Source organism: Crocodylus porosus, unplaced genomic scaffold (genome assembly GCF_001723895.1).
Source record: "Crocodylus porosus isolate Cpor-Errol unplaced genomic scaffold, CroPor_comp1, whole genome shotgun sequence".
Taxonomy (NCBI): Eukaryota; Metazoa; Chordata; order Crocodylia; family Crocodylidae; genus Crocodylus; species Crocodylus porosus.
In genome coordinates this window covers 9,919,859-9,936,404 of record NW_017728927.1, presented here as the reverse complement: position 1 = coordinate 9,936,404, position 16,546 = coordinate 9,919,859, and the positions used below count along the sequence as shown (strand labels likewise).

At 52.1% G+C, this 16,546-nt stretch overlaps 1 protein-coding gene across 5 annotated transcripts in view; it reads left to right on the top strand.

Moving 5' to 3' along the window:
• Window positions 1-6: 6 nt before the first annotated feature.
• The window catches only part of MPRIP (myosin phosphatase Rho interacting protein), a 129,132-nt gene continuing 112,592 nt past the window's right edge, over window positions 7-16,546 (top strand). For all 5 annotated transcript variants that reach the window (XM_019541967.1, XM_019541964.1, XM_019541966.1 and 2 more), the window contains exon 1: window positions 7-199. In XM_019541967.1, coding sequence (XP_019397512.1) covers window positions 80-199 — 120 coding nt within the window. In that variant the 5' untranslated portion in view covers window positions 7-79. The remainder of the gene's footprint in view (window positions 200-16,546) is intronic.

Here is a 16,546-nt window from a genome sequence, read left to right as displayed (position 1 = left end):
CCGCCGGGCGCACGGAGCCGCCGCGCTGGGGCCGTGCTGGCAGGGCGCTGAGGAGCCGCGGGAGGGGCTGGGCCGAGCCATGTCGGCCAAGGAGAACCCGTGCAGGAAGTTCCAGGCCAACATCTTCAACAAGAGCAAGTGTCAGAACTGCTTCAAGCCCCGCGAGTCGCATCTGCTCAACGACGAGGACTTGAACCAGGTGAGCGTGTGTCCCCTCCCCCCCCCGGACACGTCCGAGACTTGGGGGGTTGTGGGTGGCTGTGACTGGGCTGGCACTGAAAAGCCTTCCCCGAATCTAGGACGTGCCTCTGTGCGCTTCTCGTAGCGGTCTTCGGGGAGGGGGCACTGATGACCCCAGCTGCCCCAAATCCCAGCCTCTCCATCCCTAACAAACCCACGGCCCCGGGTTGCGCACCTGGAAGTTGGACGTTGAAGCCCACTCCGACTCCCCCCTCCCCCCCGTGCTGTCCCCCCTTGCACTGGCGCATCTGGAGCCTTTAAAAGACAAAAAGATGGTACCCGGTGCTGCGGATGCGCGTGTGGCGGGGGGGACAGGGCTCCAGGAGTGGGGACGTTCCCCCCTGCCCGTGGTAGTGGTTATGCCACCTGGGATGGCCGTGCTGCCCTGGGACGGCGATCGATCGGCGCCCGTTGGGAGGGAGAGGCTGAATTTTTGAGAGGCTAATACAGAAAAAATGTAGCTGAGGGAAAAAAAATTGCTTTGGTGTGCGGGAAGGGGGGCGGGGAACAAGCAGGAGAGGCTGCTTGGACAAAGGGAACAACCCCCAGTAGGTTTCCTCCTCCTCTTTTTTTTTTTTTTTTTTTTTGGTAAAGAAAATAATAATGTCCTCTGTTCCCACAGCTGGCAGGGTGACTCACGGGGGGCTCAGTGACTCAAAGTGCCTCCTGGCTCTGCAGCTCTGAGAAAATAGAGGGCCCATTTGCAGGGTGTTTTGTTGGTTGGAGGTCGGCCTTGTGTCTTGGCATCACCCCGAGAGGGAAAGGCTGAGGTTTTCTGCTGTTGCCCCCGCACGCGGAGAGCTGGGCCGGACTCGGGCGCAGCGCGGCCCTCCCTGGCTTGGTTGGTGTCCTGCTCCCAGCGCCCCCTTCCTTGTGTGAAATTCAACATCATTGCCAGGGGAAGGCTGTCCGGCAGCCCTGCCTCTGTGGAGGGCTGGATTTGACTTGATTTCTGTTGTGATTTCTGTGTTGAGGGGGAGGCGAGATCGGGGTGCTCCCCATAGAGTGAGGTTGGCCTGGCCCTTCAAGGGGATTTGCTAGGGAGAAGCTGATGGTTGCTTCCCCACCTCTTTTTGGAGTCACTCTTCATAGACTGTATGGCTGTTCTTGGCTCTTTGTTTCGAGCAAAGGAGAAGTAATTCCACTTGAAAGATAAGATGGTGGTTTTGCGTTGATGTCTGTGTGTCTGAGGTGTACACACTCCGGCAAAGGATTTCATTTACTGCTGGTCAGAGTCACTTTGACCTCTTATTCTATCCCCCAGTGCCCACACACTGAAGAATCCCATTAAATAGACAGAGTGTCAGGGCTTGGTATAGCAGACGTTGATGTAAGGAAGTTATGTTTTCATGCATTCCAGTCATACGTTACCCAGCCACTAATATTACAGGGAGACTCGCCTGAGACAGGTCGCCTTTGGTCTCCAGTACGTAGCTGGGCTTCCGGTGGGGATATCTTTCATTGCAAGACCTGGATATGTAGATGCTCTTTTTACAAGGTGGTTATTTTTCCATGTATTGTTGAGACATCACTGAATCCTAGACAGCAGATGACACTGAACTGGACATCATGTCATGTCTGTGCAACAGATTGAAACCCATCCTCTAAGCATGTGGTAGAAGAGACACTTTATCCCGGGCTCATAGATGCAGCTTTTCAGTTACCCAGTCTGTTCTTACCACTTGCCTGGAGGGGAAGGTGTGGGTAATTGTTGTATTTTTTTCCCCCTGATTGCTAAATACATAACGGATTGTGTCCCTTTTCCTCACCCTTCCTACACCATGTGTTGTCTGGGATTGTAAGCCCTTTGGGGCAGAGACTGTCTTGCTTTGCATATGTTTGCAAATTTTTGCATTTCTTGGAAACATGCAGTAATAGTAATAGTGGCTCCCTGCTCAGGAAGCTAGTAGGAAAAAACCCCTGAACACCAAGACTAATGAACTTGGATCCCTTTAATAATCATAGTACTTAGCACTTCCAACTTCAAAGCATTGCACAAACCCTAAACCTTTAATCCGCCCAGTGCTATGTTTCATGAGTTGTTTTTGAGTGGGACTCAGGAGTGAGTTGTTACAACTGATGGTGGCTTTGTGTGTTTACTGTGCATGAAGAAACTCCATTCTGCCTCTCCTGGCCATGTGTGTGTATGGACCTGTATGCAGGTTTGCTACAGATCCTGCCTAATTACTTTGAAGTCATAGTGAATGAGGTTTTCGTATCTCCAGGGCTCTTTTAGGCTCCAGTCCAGCAAAGCACTTAAGCGTGCATGCAACTCTAAGCATGTGAGCTGTCCCATTGACTTCTATGACCATTTGCTCCTCCACTGAAACCCTTTAGTTAGGAATCTGTTGCAGTGCTTCGAAGCCCCCCCTTGAAGTCCCCAAAGCAGGTCATGACAGAGGGGTTGTATCGAGCTATTCCTTGCTTCCCCTGGTGTGTGCTGCATCTCAGTTGGGGGTGGGAGCTAGAGACAGCTGAGTTTTGCAAGGTTTGCTGTCTGAACTGGACTCGAGATGCTGACGTTCCTCTTTTTGCTGCTTTCTGCCAAGGTCTCTGTTGGGGAAGTGGAGGCCACTGTCTGGGTGAAAGGGGGGCATGGTCTGCTTCTTAAGAGGTGCTAAGTGTGCTTGTCTCTTCTTGGGTGTGTGTGGGGAGGAGTGACCTCCCCCCTTTTGGGGTCAGTGGTGCTGTATCATGTTAGCACCTGCCTAACAGAGCAGGATCCAACCTTTGCATGTTAAAGGTTGCTCTTGGCAGAGAAGATGGCCCAGGATGTGTTATCATCAGGCCATGAGAAACTCCAGAGGGCTTTTTAGACTGCTTTGGTTCAAATTTGGCTGCTGGCACAGCTTGAACCTTGTTTGGTGGGAAAGGCTCCAAGGGGCAAGTGGGCTGGGAAGTCCCTCTCCCACTGTGGGTGTAGAGGTCTTTACAGGGCAGGAAGCTGTGGCTGCACTTGGAGCAAACAGTGTCAGGCATCTGAGGACTTGCCTGCGAGGGGTTGTGCGGTGCTTAGAGCCACTGATGTGCTCCAGAGCTGAAAGGTTTCCTGTGAGGCTGTAATATGAAAGACGGAGTATGAAGGAACCTGTACTGTTACCCACCACTCCAAGAGCCAGCTGAGCTCGGGGCTCCTTGGCAGGGAGGCAGGCAGACCACAGGCCCACATACGACTTCTTCCAAGCATCTGCTCTTCAGCCCTTGGTTTGGGTGAGATCTGAGAGCAGGCCACAGATGAGTCCAAAGGAGGTGGATGGGCAGGCTTCTAGAAGGCTCTGGAGGGTGTCAGCAGACTTGTGGGGTAAAGGGGACAGGATATGTGCACTCCCAGACCGCCTGAGACCCGTTGCTGACACAGGATGGACAAGCTGCCTTGGAGATGCCAGTCTTCTCATCCCTAAACTTCTGTCCAGGGCCAAAACCAAGGCCCAGCCAGCTCAGCATCACGTGTCTGACAGTGGTGAGCGGTCACTGCCTTACAGAAAGTGTGTAACAAGCAGGGTATGTGCAGTGCAGTGTCCCAGTCACCAATCATCACATCATGGGGAGAGGGCTGCCCTGAGCCAGAGGCTACCTCCCTGGCAGCTGGATGTAGTTGCTCTGGATGGGCCTTACCCATCCTTGCAAATTCACTTGGAGTCAGAAGCATCGTCATTTAAAATGTTCACGGGACAGTCTCTGGTTAGATTGATCTCTAAGGTCAAAAATAAGCTTCCCTTCCCAGGACAACTGGAAAAAAAGCCCAGGATTTCCAGTCAAAACACTTTTTTGATTCCTTAAAAAATGAAACACAATTAAAACTTCTGCTGGATCCCAGATGTTGCAGGGTCATGCAAGCAAGGACTGGTTTCTAAGCTCCTTCCTACTCCCGGTGCCCTTGGCCGTAGAGAGAAATCTCTGTACAGCCTCAGATGAGGCTCTCTCAAGTGTGCTTCAGAATTGAAAAGTTTTCCCTCGGGAAAATGGATCCTGCCCCCTGCCATTAAAATGGACGAGAAACTCACTCGAAACTTGAGGAGGGTGAGCAGGGGATACAGTGCAAACAGGCAACATGGAAAAGGGTGGGAAGTTAAACTCATTTCTTCTGGTGGGGGGGAATCTTCATTTTCTCGCAGTGATAAGCAGTATGGAGAAGGGATTTCTGAAGACATCTGTGTTTTGACTGACTTAGCAATGTCCCTTTTAAGATTGTGCCACGGATACCCAAAGGAATACCCAGGTTAAAAATAATGGCCTTTCTCAGCAGCCTCCTGCCCCTCAGTGCCCACCCTCCCTTCCGGCCTAGGAAGAGTAGTTTTATTTTAGTCTCTGGGTCCCTTTGGGCAGTGCCGTTATCCAAAATATTAGTCAGTACGTGGGCCTGTGGTCTGCCTGCCTCCCTGCCAAGGAGCCCTGAGCTCAGCTGGCTCTTGGAGTGGTGGGTAAAAGTACAGGTTCCTTCATACTCCGTCTTTTTTGCCCAGGCCACTCTTCTCTGAGCCTGCGGATCCTTAGGTTTCAGGGGCCTTGTTTTCTTTGCTTCATCTGCCTTGATGGCCAGCACCTTCTGGTTTTCATAGTGGTGCATGGGTAGATGAGGGTGGCACACGGTGTCTTTGAGGGGTAGTTGGTGGAGGGTGAGGGGAGGGAAGTGAGGAATCTGAAAGATCTTGAAGGGATGGTGGCAGCTCACATCTCTGACACGATGGAGAGAGACAGACAGATGTAGGGAACCTGGAGTGCAGTTTTCAGAGGGGGCTGGGCACTGTCTCTGCTCCCTTTGAGTTCTTCCCTTGGTTTCTGTGGGAGCACAGTCAGGGCATTGGGGCTGGGGGGCATGTGCAGAAATCTAGCTGAGGACTTCTTGCTTGCAGGGTGATGTTGAACCACACATGCAGGGCTCCTATCCTCTTGAGAAGCCTCCTTGCACCAAGAAGGGCTTCAGTGAGTGCATCTACATAAGATGCTTAATGCACAGTAGACTAGTTCTACTGCATATTAGGGCGTCATGGGAAAAACCATGCTAATGCACTGTAGAATTAGTTTAGTGCACATTAAATGTCACAAAAGACTGCACCTTTGCTACTGTGCAGTTAAAAATACTAAATTTAATGTGTAGTAGCAAAGGCTCATTGATGCACGTGTAGATGTGCTCAGTTTTGCTTCTGTAATCTCCATTTAAGAACCTCCTAGGCTTCACCAGCTCTGAGTTTCAGGCTGAAATCCAGATTGCTTATGGTTGCCTGTGGGATCAGACTGCCTTGTGCCCTTGTTCTTCTGGGGAACTGATGGCTAAGTGATCTTGTAGCAAGTTTTCATGGGGCTGAGTAAACTTTCCTCTTCCCCCAACAGTACTGCCTGCAATGAAAAGAGGTGGATTGTTCAGTGCTTCTAACCCTGGGTCCTCTCTGCATTGGCTTGTGCCTAAGTCAGATATCTCCACAGCTGGCCATTTGGGGTTTGCATATATACAGTGCATTTTGGTTGCTGAGGGGGAGGAGGGGGGACCTTAGCAAGCAATAGGACCTCAGCCTGCTGAGGCTGGGGTTGAAGTAAGGCCTTAACTGAGACAAGTCCCCAGTCTTGTAACTCTTTAACAGTTGCTTTTGCAAGAAGCTGTTCCTGCTGCTAGAGGCGCTTTTCCCTGGGCCAGGTGCCTGTTTCCCTAGCTTGGCCACATCACACCCTGCAGGGCCCAGATAGGCAGGAACAAAAGCTGTTTTGTGCTCTCTTGTGTCACTGTGTGAAAATACTCAGCCAATGGCTGCAGTGTGGCCTGGGCATTCCCGACAGCATCTGGGGCGCCTGGGGCAAGGTAACCTTCTTGCTGTCTCAGTGCTGGGGTTGGCTGTCTCTCCTCCTGCCTTTGCCCCTTGTTTTCATTTATTTGGGAGAGGCAGGGGTGCAGTATGATCCAGCGTCGTTTCCTCGGTTCCCCTTGGCGCTGAGGGCACTCTAACCTTTCCTGAAAAGCTCCAGCCCTGGAACTTAGCCTTTGCCTGCACACTCGCAATTCTTGCTTGCATCATGCTGCAAAAATCCAGCTGTAATTGCTTAATTATTAGGACCAAACAGGGGAAGATTCTCTGAAAATGTCAAACCCGCCTCCATGAGCTGCGGCAGTGGGGAGGACTCAGAACTCAGCAGCTCCTTGGAGATGGCAACAGCCCGTCCAGCCAGGAGACGGCCTTACCTGCGGCATGGGAAGGAGTTCAGGGGAAACAATGGCATTTCCTTCCTTTTTATAACTCCTTCCTTAAAGGCCATTTCCCACCCCACACCTGCATGAGGAGCAGCACAAGTGTGTTAATGAGGTGGGGATAGGGAGGGGGCCAGAGGCATCTCTGGATGTTCAGGCAGCCTGCAGAAGGGAGTGAGGACAAAGTGCTTGGTTTGTTGGTGTCAGTCTGTTCTTCCCCTGTGGCTGGGCACAGGAGCTCTGCTAAGGGACACAAGTCTGTTCCTTGTGTGGCTGTCCTGGGGCCTGAAGTGGCTCCTGCCTTCTTGCATCAGCTTGAGTCTTTGGAGAGCAAAGTCCTCTTTGTGTCCCAAGAACAAATGCTGTATTGGCAACAGCTGTGCAGCTTCCCTACTCACAGCTCCAGGGCACAACCCTGACCTGTGGGGACCCTGGTAGTCGGGAAGGAGAGAGGGAGGTCAGTGTGTTTCAGCTGTCCTTGGACTTGCCTGCAAGGTCACTGAGCTGCAGTGCCAGCCGTTTGCACACTTGGCTACCTGGCTTATGTTTGCAAAGCAGGTGTGCTGTGAAATGGGGGGTGGGGGCTTTGGACATGTGCCTGGTTCTTGGAAAATCAGCCCCACTCACATCGTTCCCAGGTTAGCTGCCCCTTTTGGGGAAGGTCAGGCCCGTTATCACCAGTGGCTGTTGTCTGACCTCCAAAAAGGCAGTAGCCCCTTCTCAGGGGATGAGATCTCTTAGATTCCTAGGTGAGTCCCATTGTTTGGATCACCTGGGATGAGATACTTCAAAGCCCTCTGGTACCTTGTCCAACACAGCCTGCACCTGACCTTGTCCCGATCGCCTCATCAGACCCTCGGTGCTTCTTTGCCTTTTGTTCTGCGCCAAGGAGTGAGCAGAAGGGGCCTTTCCTGCCACCTTCAGTGTCATGTACTGGTTACAGGTTGCAGTGGAAGCAGCCAAAAGCTGTTCCAGCTCTGACTGATCTGGGGGAGACTGGAGGAGCAAGTGGAGTTTATTCCAAATGCTGGAGTCCCTGGCAGGCACGTGCAGTTGGGAGCTGGCTGGAATTGGGGAGAGGCCTCGAAGAGCAGTTCAGGGAGCTTTGCAGAGGTGTTGCGTTGTGCTTGGGAGCATCTTAACCCTGCTCCCTCCTTGCTTCTCTAGTCCCCAAATCCCTCCTGCAACCAGGGCTGTCTGGAGAGGAAAATTCTTTGTTTAGATGTAGAGAAAAAGGAAGACTTTTTGTGTTTGAGGTCACTGCACCTCAGTCCTGCCCTAGAGGAGCAGCCCCTCCTGCTGTTCCCATCCTGAGAGCACCCCACATCTGTGCCCGAGCCACTCAGACTTGTTCTCTCGTTTCTTTGGCTTCTCTGGTGGGACTAAGGGCTGGGGTAGGGGATTGTATTGAGGTCAGATGTTTGCTGCTAAGCTGAGAATGAGCAAACGTATGGCCAAGGCCTCCCTTGCAAAGGTCACTGCAAGAGAGCAGAAGGGGTGGCAGGAGGGACCCCATAGCTGGGTTGCAACTGCCCCTAAAATAAGAAGTTGGGAGGTAGGATTGTGTCTAAACCAGATGGGGGCCAACGCTTCACTTTGCTTGGCCTGTGCCTGGCCCTGCAGGAGGCTGTAGTTGTTCAGGTGGGCCCAGTTCAGAGGATCTGTACCACTTGGTGTTTGTGGTGGGGTCTGCACACAGGTGGAGATCAAGGCTGTGCCTGGATCCGATTAAACCTCAGGGCACAGGCTGAATGAGAGCTCTGCTTATGGCCTTGCTTTTATTAATAGCTTCCATTCTTGGTATTTCCGAGGCCGGCGGTGAGTGATGTTTAATGATCTTTTCCTGTCAGAGCTGCTCTGGCTGCTGTAGTGCCAGCGCTTCCTGGCAGAGCAGCGTGTGAGGGAATGGACAGCCCACCTCCAGATGCCTCTGCCTTGTTCTCATGCCCCTGCCTTTCCCTTCCCTGGCGCTTGATGGGAGTCTTACTAGCCCTGGCTCATCCTGTTGGAGCAGGCTGAAGTCCTTCTTGTCCCTTGGCTCTGACTTCTGCAAGTTCCTGAGCATTTATGTGAATTCAAAGCCCCCCTTTCATGGGATGGGGAGTGAGGCCAGAAGGAGGCAGGTGGGGACAGTGGTGCTAGCAAGGAAGTGTTTGCATTCCTTGACTTACCCATTGCTGCTGCCTTCCCAGGGCAGGGGCCAGCAAGACCCAGCTGCATCGTGAGTGGATCTGTTCTGCCTTCTCTCTGACAGGAGGGTGGGGGTTCATCCGAAAGGCAGAGGTGGTTTGTAATGAGGGGAGGAGGGGCAGAAGCCATCCTACCTGTCTCTGGTGGGGCCTTGTCAGGTGCGGGAGCGGAGGAGGGCACATCTTCACGTGAGAGGCCAAAGGTCAGGCAGGCTGACCTGGACATCCTGCTCATGAGCCTAAAGCTCTCACTGCCCTTTCCAGCAGTAGGAGCAGCAGCCCCAAAGAGTGCCCTTTGGTTTCTGGGCATCGGGATGGAAGCAGGGATTGTGTTGTACCCCAGTACTCTGGTTTGTGCTCACCACATCTACAAATGTGTGTGTGTGTGGGGGGGGGGACATGAATTCCCTACAGCACTACCTCTCACAGATGATCTGCCACTGCCAAAAGGCCCTGCATGGTTTCTAATATTTAGCCCCTCCAGTGGAGCCCTCCCCTTTTTGCAGGTCTCTTGGAGTAGGGCTGGAGGGCAGTTCTCATTGTGTGGCTTGTGGGATATAGGCCTAAGCAGCACTGGAACTCAGCCCTTCTCTGTTGCTGGTTGCCCAGGGACATGTCACAAAGGGGGAACCATTATGAGCCGTACTTAACAGCTCTAGAAACCTAGGTCAGAGCATCTGAATCCCAAATCCAGAAAGGCCCCAAGAGTGGGTGTGATCCCAGGGAGATGGTGCGCTCAAGACCTGGTTCCGTTCCAGGAGTGATGCGATGAGTGAACATACCCGCTCTGGCCCTCCATTTTTCCTTTCCGCAAAAGCCCAGTAACGGCTCCTAGCTTGCCAAAGTGCCTGGGTTGAGTAGGGGAAGAGCAATAACTGTTGCTAGATTGAAGTGTCTGAAAGGCCCCTGGCAAACCTTCTCAGCGATAGAGGCTTGGGCATTGGGGGTTCCTGGCTGTTCCTGTGAGTGGGACTGCATGCTTGGTTCCAGCTGACACCAGACCCTTACAACACTTCTTCTCCATGTGTGTTTCTTTTTTTCCCCACTCAATTGCCAAATTGTCAAAAGACCAAACTTAGAGCAAAAAAGAAAAAAAAAAAAAAATCCTCCCTGAACCCAAGACAGGCTGATTATGTCTGTGGCAGCCTAAACAGATTATCCCAATCCAGCATGCACACAGTGTCAGGAATCTTTCCCAGTGAGTAATTCAAACTCTCCCTCCCAGCCCAGTCGGGAAGGCTGCTCTAGGGGAATTCTTTACCATGGCTTCTTCAAGCTTTTGATTTTCCCTCCGTTCCTGGCTGCTTTGGTGTTATAGTCAGTGTTAGCCCTGTTTTGGTTAGGAGGTGAATCTGGCTTTTACATAAGGCCTGGTATGAAGGTCTTGGCTCTTTTGGTGCCTCAAGGTTTTCTATTCTGTGCTGGTTGCTTCCTTGTTGGACTTTGCCTCTTAGAGCAAAGGGGCTTCTGTCAGATGTATCTTTTCTCTCAGAGTGCCAGGCTCAAGATGGTTTGGTCAGAAGAGTTCCCAGATGACAGTGCTGGTGCAGGTCTCTCTGCTCAGCAGCTTAGGTGCCCTGTGCCAGGCTGTGGTGAGCTTGGGGTGAGCACTGCCCTGAATGTGGTCCAAAGTTGGGTTGCGTAGCTCTGTCGTGTTGGCAACAGCTCTGCTGAGAGTATCAGACTGTTCTTGGGCTCTTGTCAGTAGGAGATTCCTGGTTGCACCTGGGGCATTACTGAAGATTATAACCATATGAAGTGAGGTTGTGTGCCCAGATCTCATTGCTGCCCCTAGAGCCTATCAGCTCTTCACTCCATCCCCGCCTCTGGTGAGAGCTGGGTGGAGGGATGCAGCAGCTCTCCCCAGCAAGCTGCCACTTCATAGCCAGCCCATGTCTGCAGCGACTGGGAGTTGGGAGGTGTGGATGAGTCTCAGCCTATTTCTTTAAGAATGGACAGTCGTATCCCAAACCCCACTGATGCCATTTGCCTCACTGCTGTCTTGGCTGTGCTGCCAGAAACTGGTAGCGTGGACATGGCCTGTGCAGAGGGGAGGTCATCATCACAGCTCCTCCCAGCGTGGACCCAGTTTGTAGCAGCACTGCTGTACTGACACTGGTGCAGCTTGTTTCTCTGGCAGGAGCAGACATCTCCTTGAGGAGCGTTGTGCAGCCGCAGAGTGTCCCTGGGGTGGCTGTGGCTTGAGCAGAGGCTGGACAATGCATGGATGTGGTCGTTGAGCTCCCTTCAGTCAAGCAAGTGGCCTCTTTGGGCCTGCGTCCTCACGACTGCCCAGCTGGTATCTCTTGCCAACTAGCATCCAGAATACCTCATCATTGGAGCCATTCTTCTGCTGTTTTTACCTTGGAGGCCCAATGAGAGGTGGTTGAGGAGCCAGCCTCTCCATCCCAGGCCTCCTGCCGACACTCAGGTTCCTGAGATTGCAGGAGCTGGGTGGTTCCTGTCCAGAGAGCCGGGGATTCCTGGGCAGTGTCAGCGCGGCAGCTTGACAGCCTTGTGTAAATGTGGCGGGGCCGCTTCCTTCTCCACTTCCTCCCATTCTGCGGTCTCACAGGCTGGCCTGGAGGCAGCCTCTTCCCTTTGACAGAAGACAGGCCTGAAAACAGCAGCGCTAGGTTCAGGATGGAGGGAAGACATGCACCTGCTGTCCCCGACTAGGGCTGATGGGTCCTGGAGTGAGCAACCACTTGTAAATGCCTCTGTCAAGGTCCCTTGATAAGAAAGGGGAGAGAGCTAGGCCTTTGGCTCCTAGTGGTGAACTCAGCTCTTGGAGTACATTGGGGGTGAGGGCAGAAAGGCTTCCCTGGCTTCTTGCGTTCCTGCTGATTGCCAAGAGCACAGCATTTCATCTCTGTTCCTCTGGGCCCTGTCACGAAGGAGCCTGCACCTGCCCCTGCCCCTTAGTTGCCCCCTTCTTGAGGACGGAGGCTGAGCAAGACCAAGCTGATGAGTCATTGACCTTTGAGTGCCAGGCAGGTGCTGCAGGAAATGGGGCTAGTGATTCAGATAACATTCTGCTCTGAGTAAAAAACGCTGTCACTCTAGTGCCATACGACATAAGTCCTGCTCACTTGTGGCCATTAAAGCATCTGTGGCTTTTTTTTTTTTTTTTTTTTTTTTTTAAGGTGGGTGAGGATGTTAGCTTTGGCCAGGCTTCAGTTGGGGCAATATCTCTTTGCTGCAGTTTTTACTGGGTATAATTATTTTTCACTTCCCATCCTGTAATGGATGCTGCCACACCCTAGGTAGCTGTATTTCAGTGTGAGGTGCAGGTCTCTTATCTGCCTGACCTGGGTGTTGCGTGGTTTGCTTGATGTTTGTCAAGTGCGTTGAGATATCTGGAGGAAAGGTGCTGGAAAGCTGGTTAAATATTATTAATAGTCACACGATTCTGGGAAAGCAGCAAATAGCACCCCAGGGGACCTGCGAAATGTACACGCCTCTAAGTGGTCACACCGGTGGCTCTGGGAGCCTGAGTGGCCTCAAATCCAGTTGGCTCAATCCTGTTACAGAAATTCAGAGTACTGTTCAGCTTCCGTTTGGCGCTGGTTGGCTTTATCCTCACCCTTGACCTGTGCTTGGAGAAAACAAGCTGTGTGCAGAAGTCGGTGCTGGGCTCTGGTTTGCTTCCAGGGTGTTTCCATCCCCTGTAACACACCTGTGCACAAGCCTGCTCCAGTGTAGCTAGTGATACAACCCCCCTGCAGATGCACCTGCTTGGGTGTGAGAGTGGCTTGGTGTTGTTTAGCTTAGGCCTAATTTATAGCTCTGCAGGCAGAGCTGCGAGTGTTTCCATGCTTGCAGCTGCTCAGGAGAGGCAGGCCCTCCTCTTTCAGCTGGAGAAGCAGTGCCAGTCCCCTCACTCAGAGAAGGCTTCTGCTACCACCGGGCAGCTGGCAGCAGGTTGGTCTAGACATGCCCATGCCTTCTGCTGGCTGCTCCCCAGAGTGCATTTCCTATCCTGGTGGCATAGCTGCTGCAGTGAAGACCCCGTGGCTCTGGCAGGAGCCTTGCTGTGCATGTTCTCTGGCAGGTTTGCTCCTGCCAGAACTTTTGGTGGCAAAAGCAGTCTATTGTAGATGGCCTCTGTGTCTCTAGGGGCCAGCCTGCATGGGGTGTGGAGCCAGGACAGTGGTGTGGGGTGTAAGTCACACCCACCATTCCACTTGGAAGCTGTGTGCGGACACTTGTTCCTCCAGCACGCGAGCCTCCGGGTTCAGTCCAAGTTTAGTCCACTCTATCAGCTTGCCTTAGCTAAATTGATATAGAAGCCCTGTGTGGCAGGGGCATGTGCTTCAGGATTATAGTGCTTTTCATATTGATTTAACTAAGACAGTAACAAGCAGGAAAGTTGGATGCTAGGAAAGACTTCAATTACTGTGAAATAAGGGGCTCTTTGGTTTGTAACAAGAATCAACACGTAGGCTTTAAACCAGCCTGACTTGTGGTGTGACTTAACAGTCAATGCAATTGTCTCTGTTCCTTTTCCTTTGCAGACAATCCCTCACTGGCTTAAGCAAATCCAGATAAGCTTGGTTTAAACAGATTCCAGGGTTCAAGCAGCCTTTTGTGCTGGTTTAACCAAGCTGGTGTGAGAGAGCACCTTAGGTTGACTTCATGGGAGCTCCAGGGCAATCTCTTCCTGAATGGGGAAGCAGGCTTGGGGTGTGAGTTTCTGGCTGTGCCATGTTGTATGTGGATGTACAGTAGGGAGTTAATGCAGAGTAGCTAGCAGGCTGTGCGGTCATGTCCCAGTTTACTTTGCAATGGGAATTACTGTGGGATAAAGTGTGTAGAGGTATTCTGAGTCTGGGAGCTGAGTGGGAGCAGATGGGGGGAGCTGTTAGCCAAACAAGAGATGCCTTTAGTGGTAGCTGGGGAAAGATGGAAAGCACCCAGCTGAGCAAATTAACCACAGCCTGCTTGGAAGAGAGGAGGCTTGGATTTGCCCTGAGGGGTGGGGAGCTTGGCCTGACAGCTCAGAAAAGACCTGGCATTGATCGGCAGAGCTTCATAGCACCTTCCAGCATGAGGATAGTTCATGGCTACTCAGAGGAGCCTCTCTTTGCCAAAACAGCCACCTACCTCCCTTATGACACCTCAGTCATTTAACAATGCAGGGTAGCACTGGTGCTAGTTATACTTTGCAGTCCTATAATGGCATTGATGGGGGTACTCAGATCAATTGGTAGATATCAACCCACCCACCATGCCTGGGAAGGTGCTTTGCCCACCACTGAAATGCAGCCACTGCTGGGGTGGACCCCAGGAGATACTTAATAGCTCTTGGGAGTTCAGAGCAGGAAGGAAGGGAGGAAGGTCTGAGTGACTTTAATATGGTTCTAACATGCTTGGGTTGCTTCCTTTCTATTGGTGTGATGCTGTGTTGAAAACCAGAGTAGGACTTGCTTGGCAGCTCCTGCTCTCTCTTGGTAAAGGGGATAGAAGAGGGGAGGAAAGGATGGTCTCCTGATGCAGGTGAATGGGCTGAAGGTTACAGTTGCCTCATGGGGGAGAGGAGACTTTCTGATGCAGCACGACGTCTCGCGTCCCAGCTCCTTGGTACTGTGCATCTATTGTGCTTCTGTGACTCCTGTCAATGCAGTGTCTGAGCACTTTCTGTATTCCCTGCCTCCCCTTGAGGAAGGACAGTGCTACTAGCCCCACTTTGTAGATGGAGATCAGTCAGACAGGGATTTGGCTAGAGTCGCATAGGAAGTCTGTCAGGGTAGGAACTTAACCTGACCCTGGCCTTTTGCCCCCCTGCAAATGTCCAGATCTGATGCACCACTTGAATGCTATGAAAGTGGCATTTAAATCTCTCAATTGCCTGTTCCTTCTTGACTTTTGTCCAAACTGAGAGAGGGTTAGGAAGGCAACCTCGACAGTGGGCTGGCCAGCTTCGTTCTCTGGTTCTTGGGCTCCCTCAGCACCACGCTGCATGAGATGTTGGCTGTGACTGAAGCTGTGCCCTGCCTGCAGATGGCCCTGGACTGTAGTGATGCCCAGAAGACAACAAGGGTCTGGGCTCCAGAGATCTTGCAATGGGAACATGCTGTGCTCCAGCTGAGATGCAGGTGGGTCATCAGGAGATAGCACAATAAGAGAGCAGGCTTGGCAGGTGGAACCACCTCCTAATTACTCTGAGCATAAGGAGTGGCAGTGAGAGGCTGTACAGTCAAGGTATGAGCATGCTGGGGCGTGGGAGGGGACTGAGTGGAAAGGTAAGCTGGGGTGGGGCAGGAGGGGGGTATGTGCTTGGATCCCAGGGAGGAAGGAGAGCGGGAGACCTGGCTCATTGCAGGGACAGGAGCTGGGAGACATGGTCAGACGCCGAGGGGCTCTTAGCCGTGCCGCTGTGGGGGAGGAAGGTGCAGAAATCCAGGTGAGCTGTGAAGCATGGGTTGGGCTGTTGCTGGAGAATGGAGGGCAGAGACCTGATGGAGGTGTCTAGAAGGGGTCTGGGGTTTGCTGGGAGCCTGAATGTTTGGAGTGGGTTGGGCAGAAGTTATAGTACTTGACATTTCCTTGGAGGCTTTCTGAAAGGGCTGCCCAGAGTTTAGGTTCTGCACAGGGGAGAAGGAAGTAGGGAGAAGACTGGGTGTGGGGGTGAGTTGGGTTTACACTGTGGTAGTGTTAGAGCACCTGGCATTAGGAGCTGTACAGACATGCAAGAGAAGGGTGTTCCCCAGCCCCTGGAAGGTGCTCTCTATTTGGTGGGGGAATTTTTGAACAGCAGGTTTGGAAGCTGAGGTGCCAAGGAAGGTGGCAGAATTGTCAGCTGCAATCGCAGGAGCGGAGAGGAGGAATTTAGGTACCGGGTCTTAGATGCTGCCTTTCGGGAAGTGGCAGAGCCTCTGTGAGCCTGGAGAGATGAAGTCTGGAAGGATGGAGGGAGGCTGCAGGGAACAATCCCAAATGTACCCCATAACCGAACTAAAGACCCAAACAAAACTCTTGGAGAAGGTCACCTGCTTCTCGAGCAGTCACGGGATCTTGTTTCCCTGCTCTTATTACAAGCAACACCTAATATTACCACATCGCTGAATGAGACTCAGGAATAGCTGTCCTGTCTTCCTCCCCTGTATGTGCACCATAGAGCCTCCCTCTCTTGTCAGACCCTGCACACCTTGTGTGTGCGGCAGCTTTGGACATAAAGGTGATTTTTTTTCTTGCTGTTTGCATGGATTTTTCCCTGGGGAAAATTTTTTTTTTTAATGTTGCAAAATGCTACAGGAACTGGCAGCAGGCATCCTGAAGAAGGCGTGGGGTGGTGGGGCTGAAACTGCTTGGGTGTCTGCTTTTATTGGCAAGGCTTCATGGTGTTGGCATTGCTTTAAAACAGGCTTTAGATTATCAGCCTGCCTTCACCTCTCGAGTCTGGTGCATGCAGCTCTTGTCCCTGCTGAGTCTGTGATTTCCACTTCTTCCATACCGCATGCACACAAGCTGGTTGTGGTGGGTCTGTGGTCACCAGCTGAGTGTCTAGTGTGTTGTTCCTTGGAAAATGGCACGTTCAGTGGATAGTAGTTAAAATGGGGACAGAATGAGAGGGAGGCCATGTTGATAGCTCAGAGCTTTCCAAGGAGAAAATCTCAGACATGAAGATGTGACTTTGGTGGAAGATCTTCAGGCTGCTAAAAAAGTGTGTGTGTGCGTCCGCATGTGTATACGTGTATATACAGTGGTGCATGTGTATACATGTATGTACAGTGTAATTAGACCTTCCATTGAGAGCTTGTTCCTTCTCCACCAGTGAAGATGCAAGTTCAGGGAGCTGAGATCTGCTGCTGCTCATTTATTTCCAGTTTCTCTTTATTGCTATTGGCCGCACGGGCCATTTTCCCAGGCATTGAAGTGACAGGGAGGGCCCCTTCTGTACAGGAAGGTGCTGCTTGTCTGCATTGATGGGGGGGCG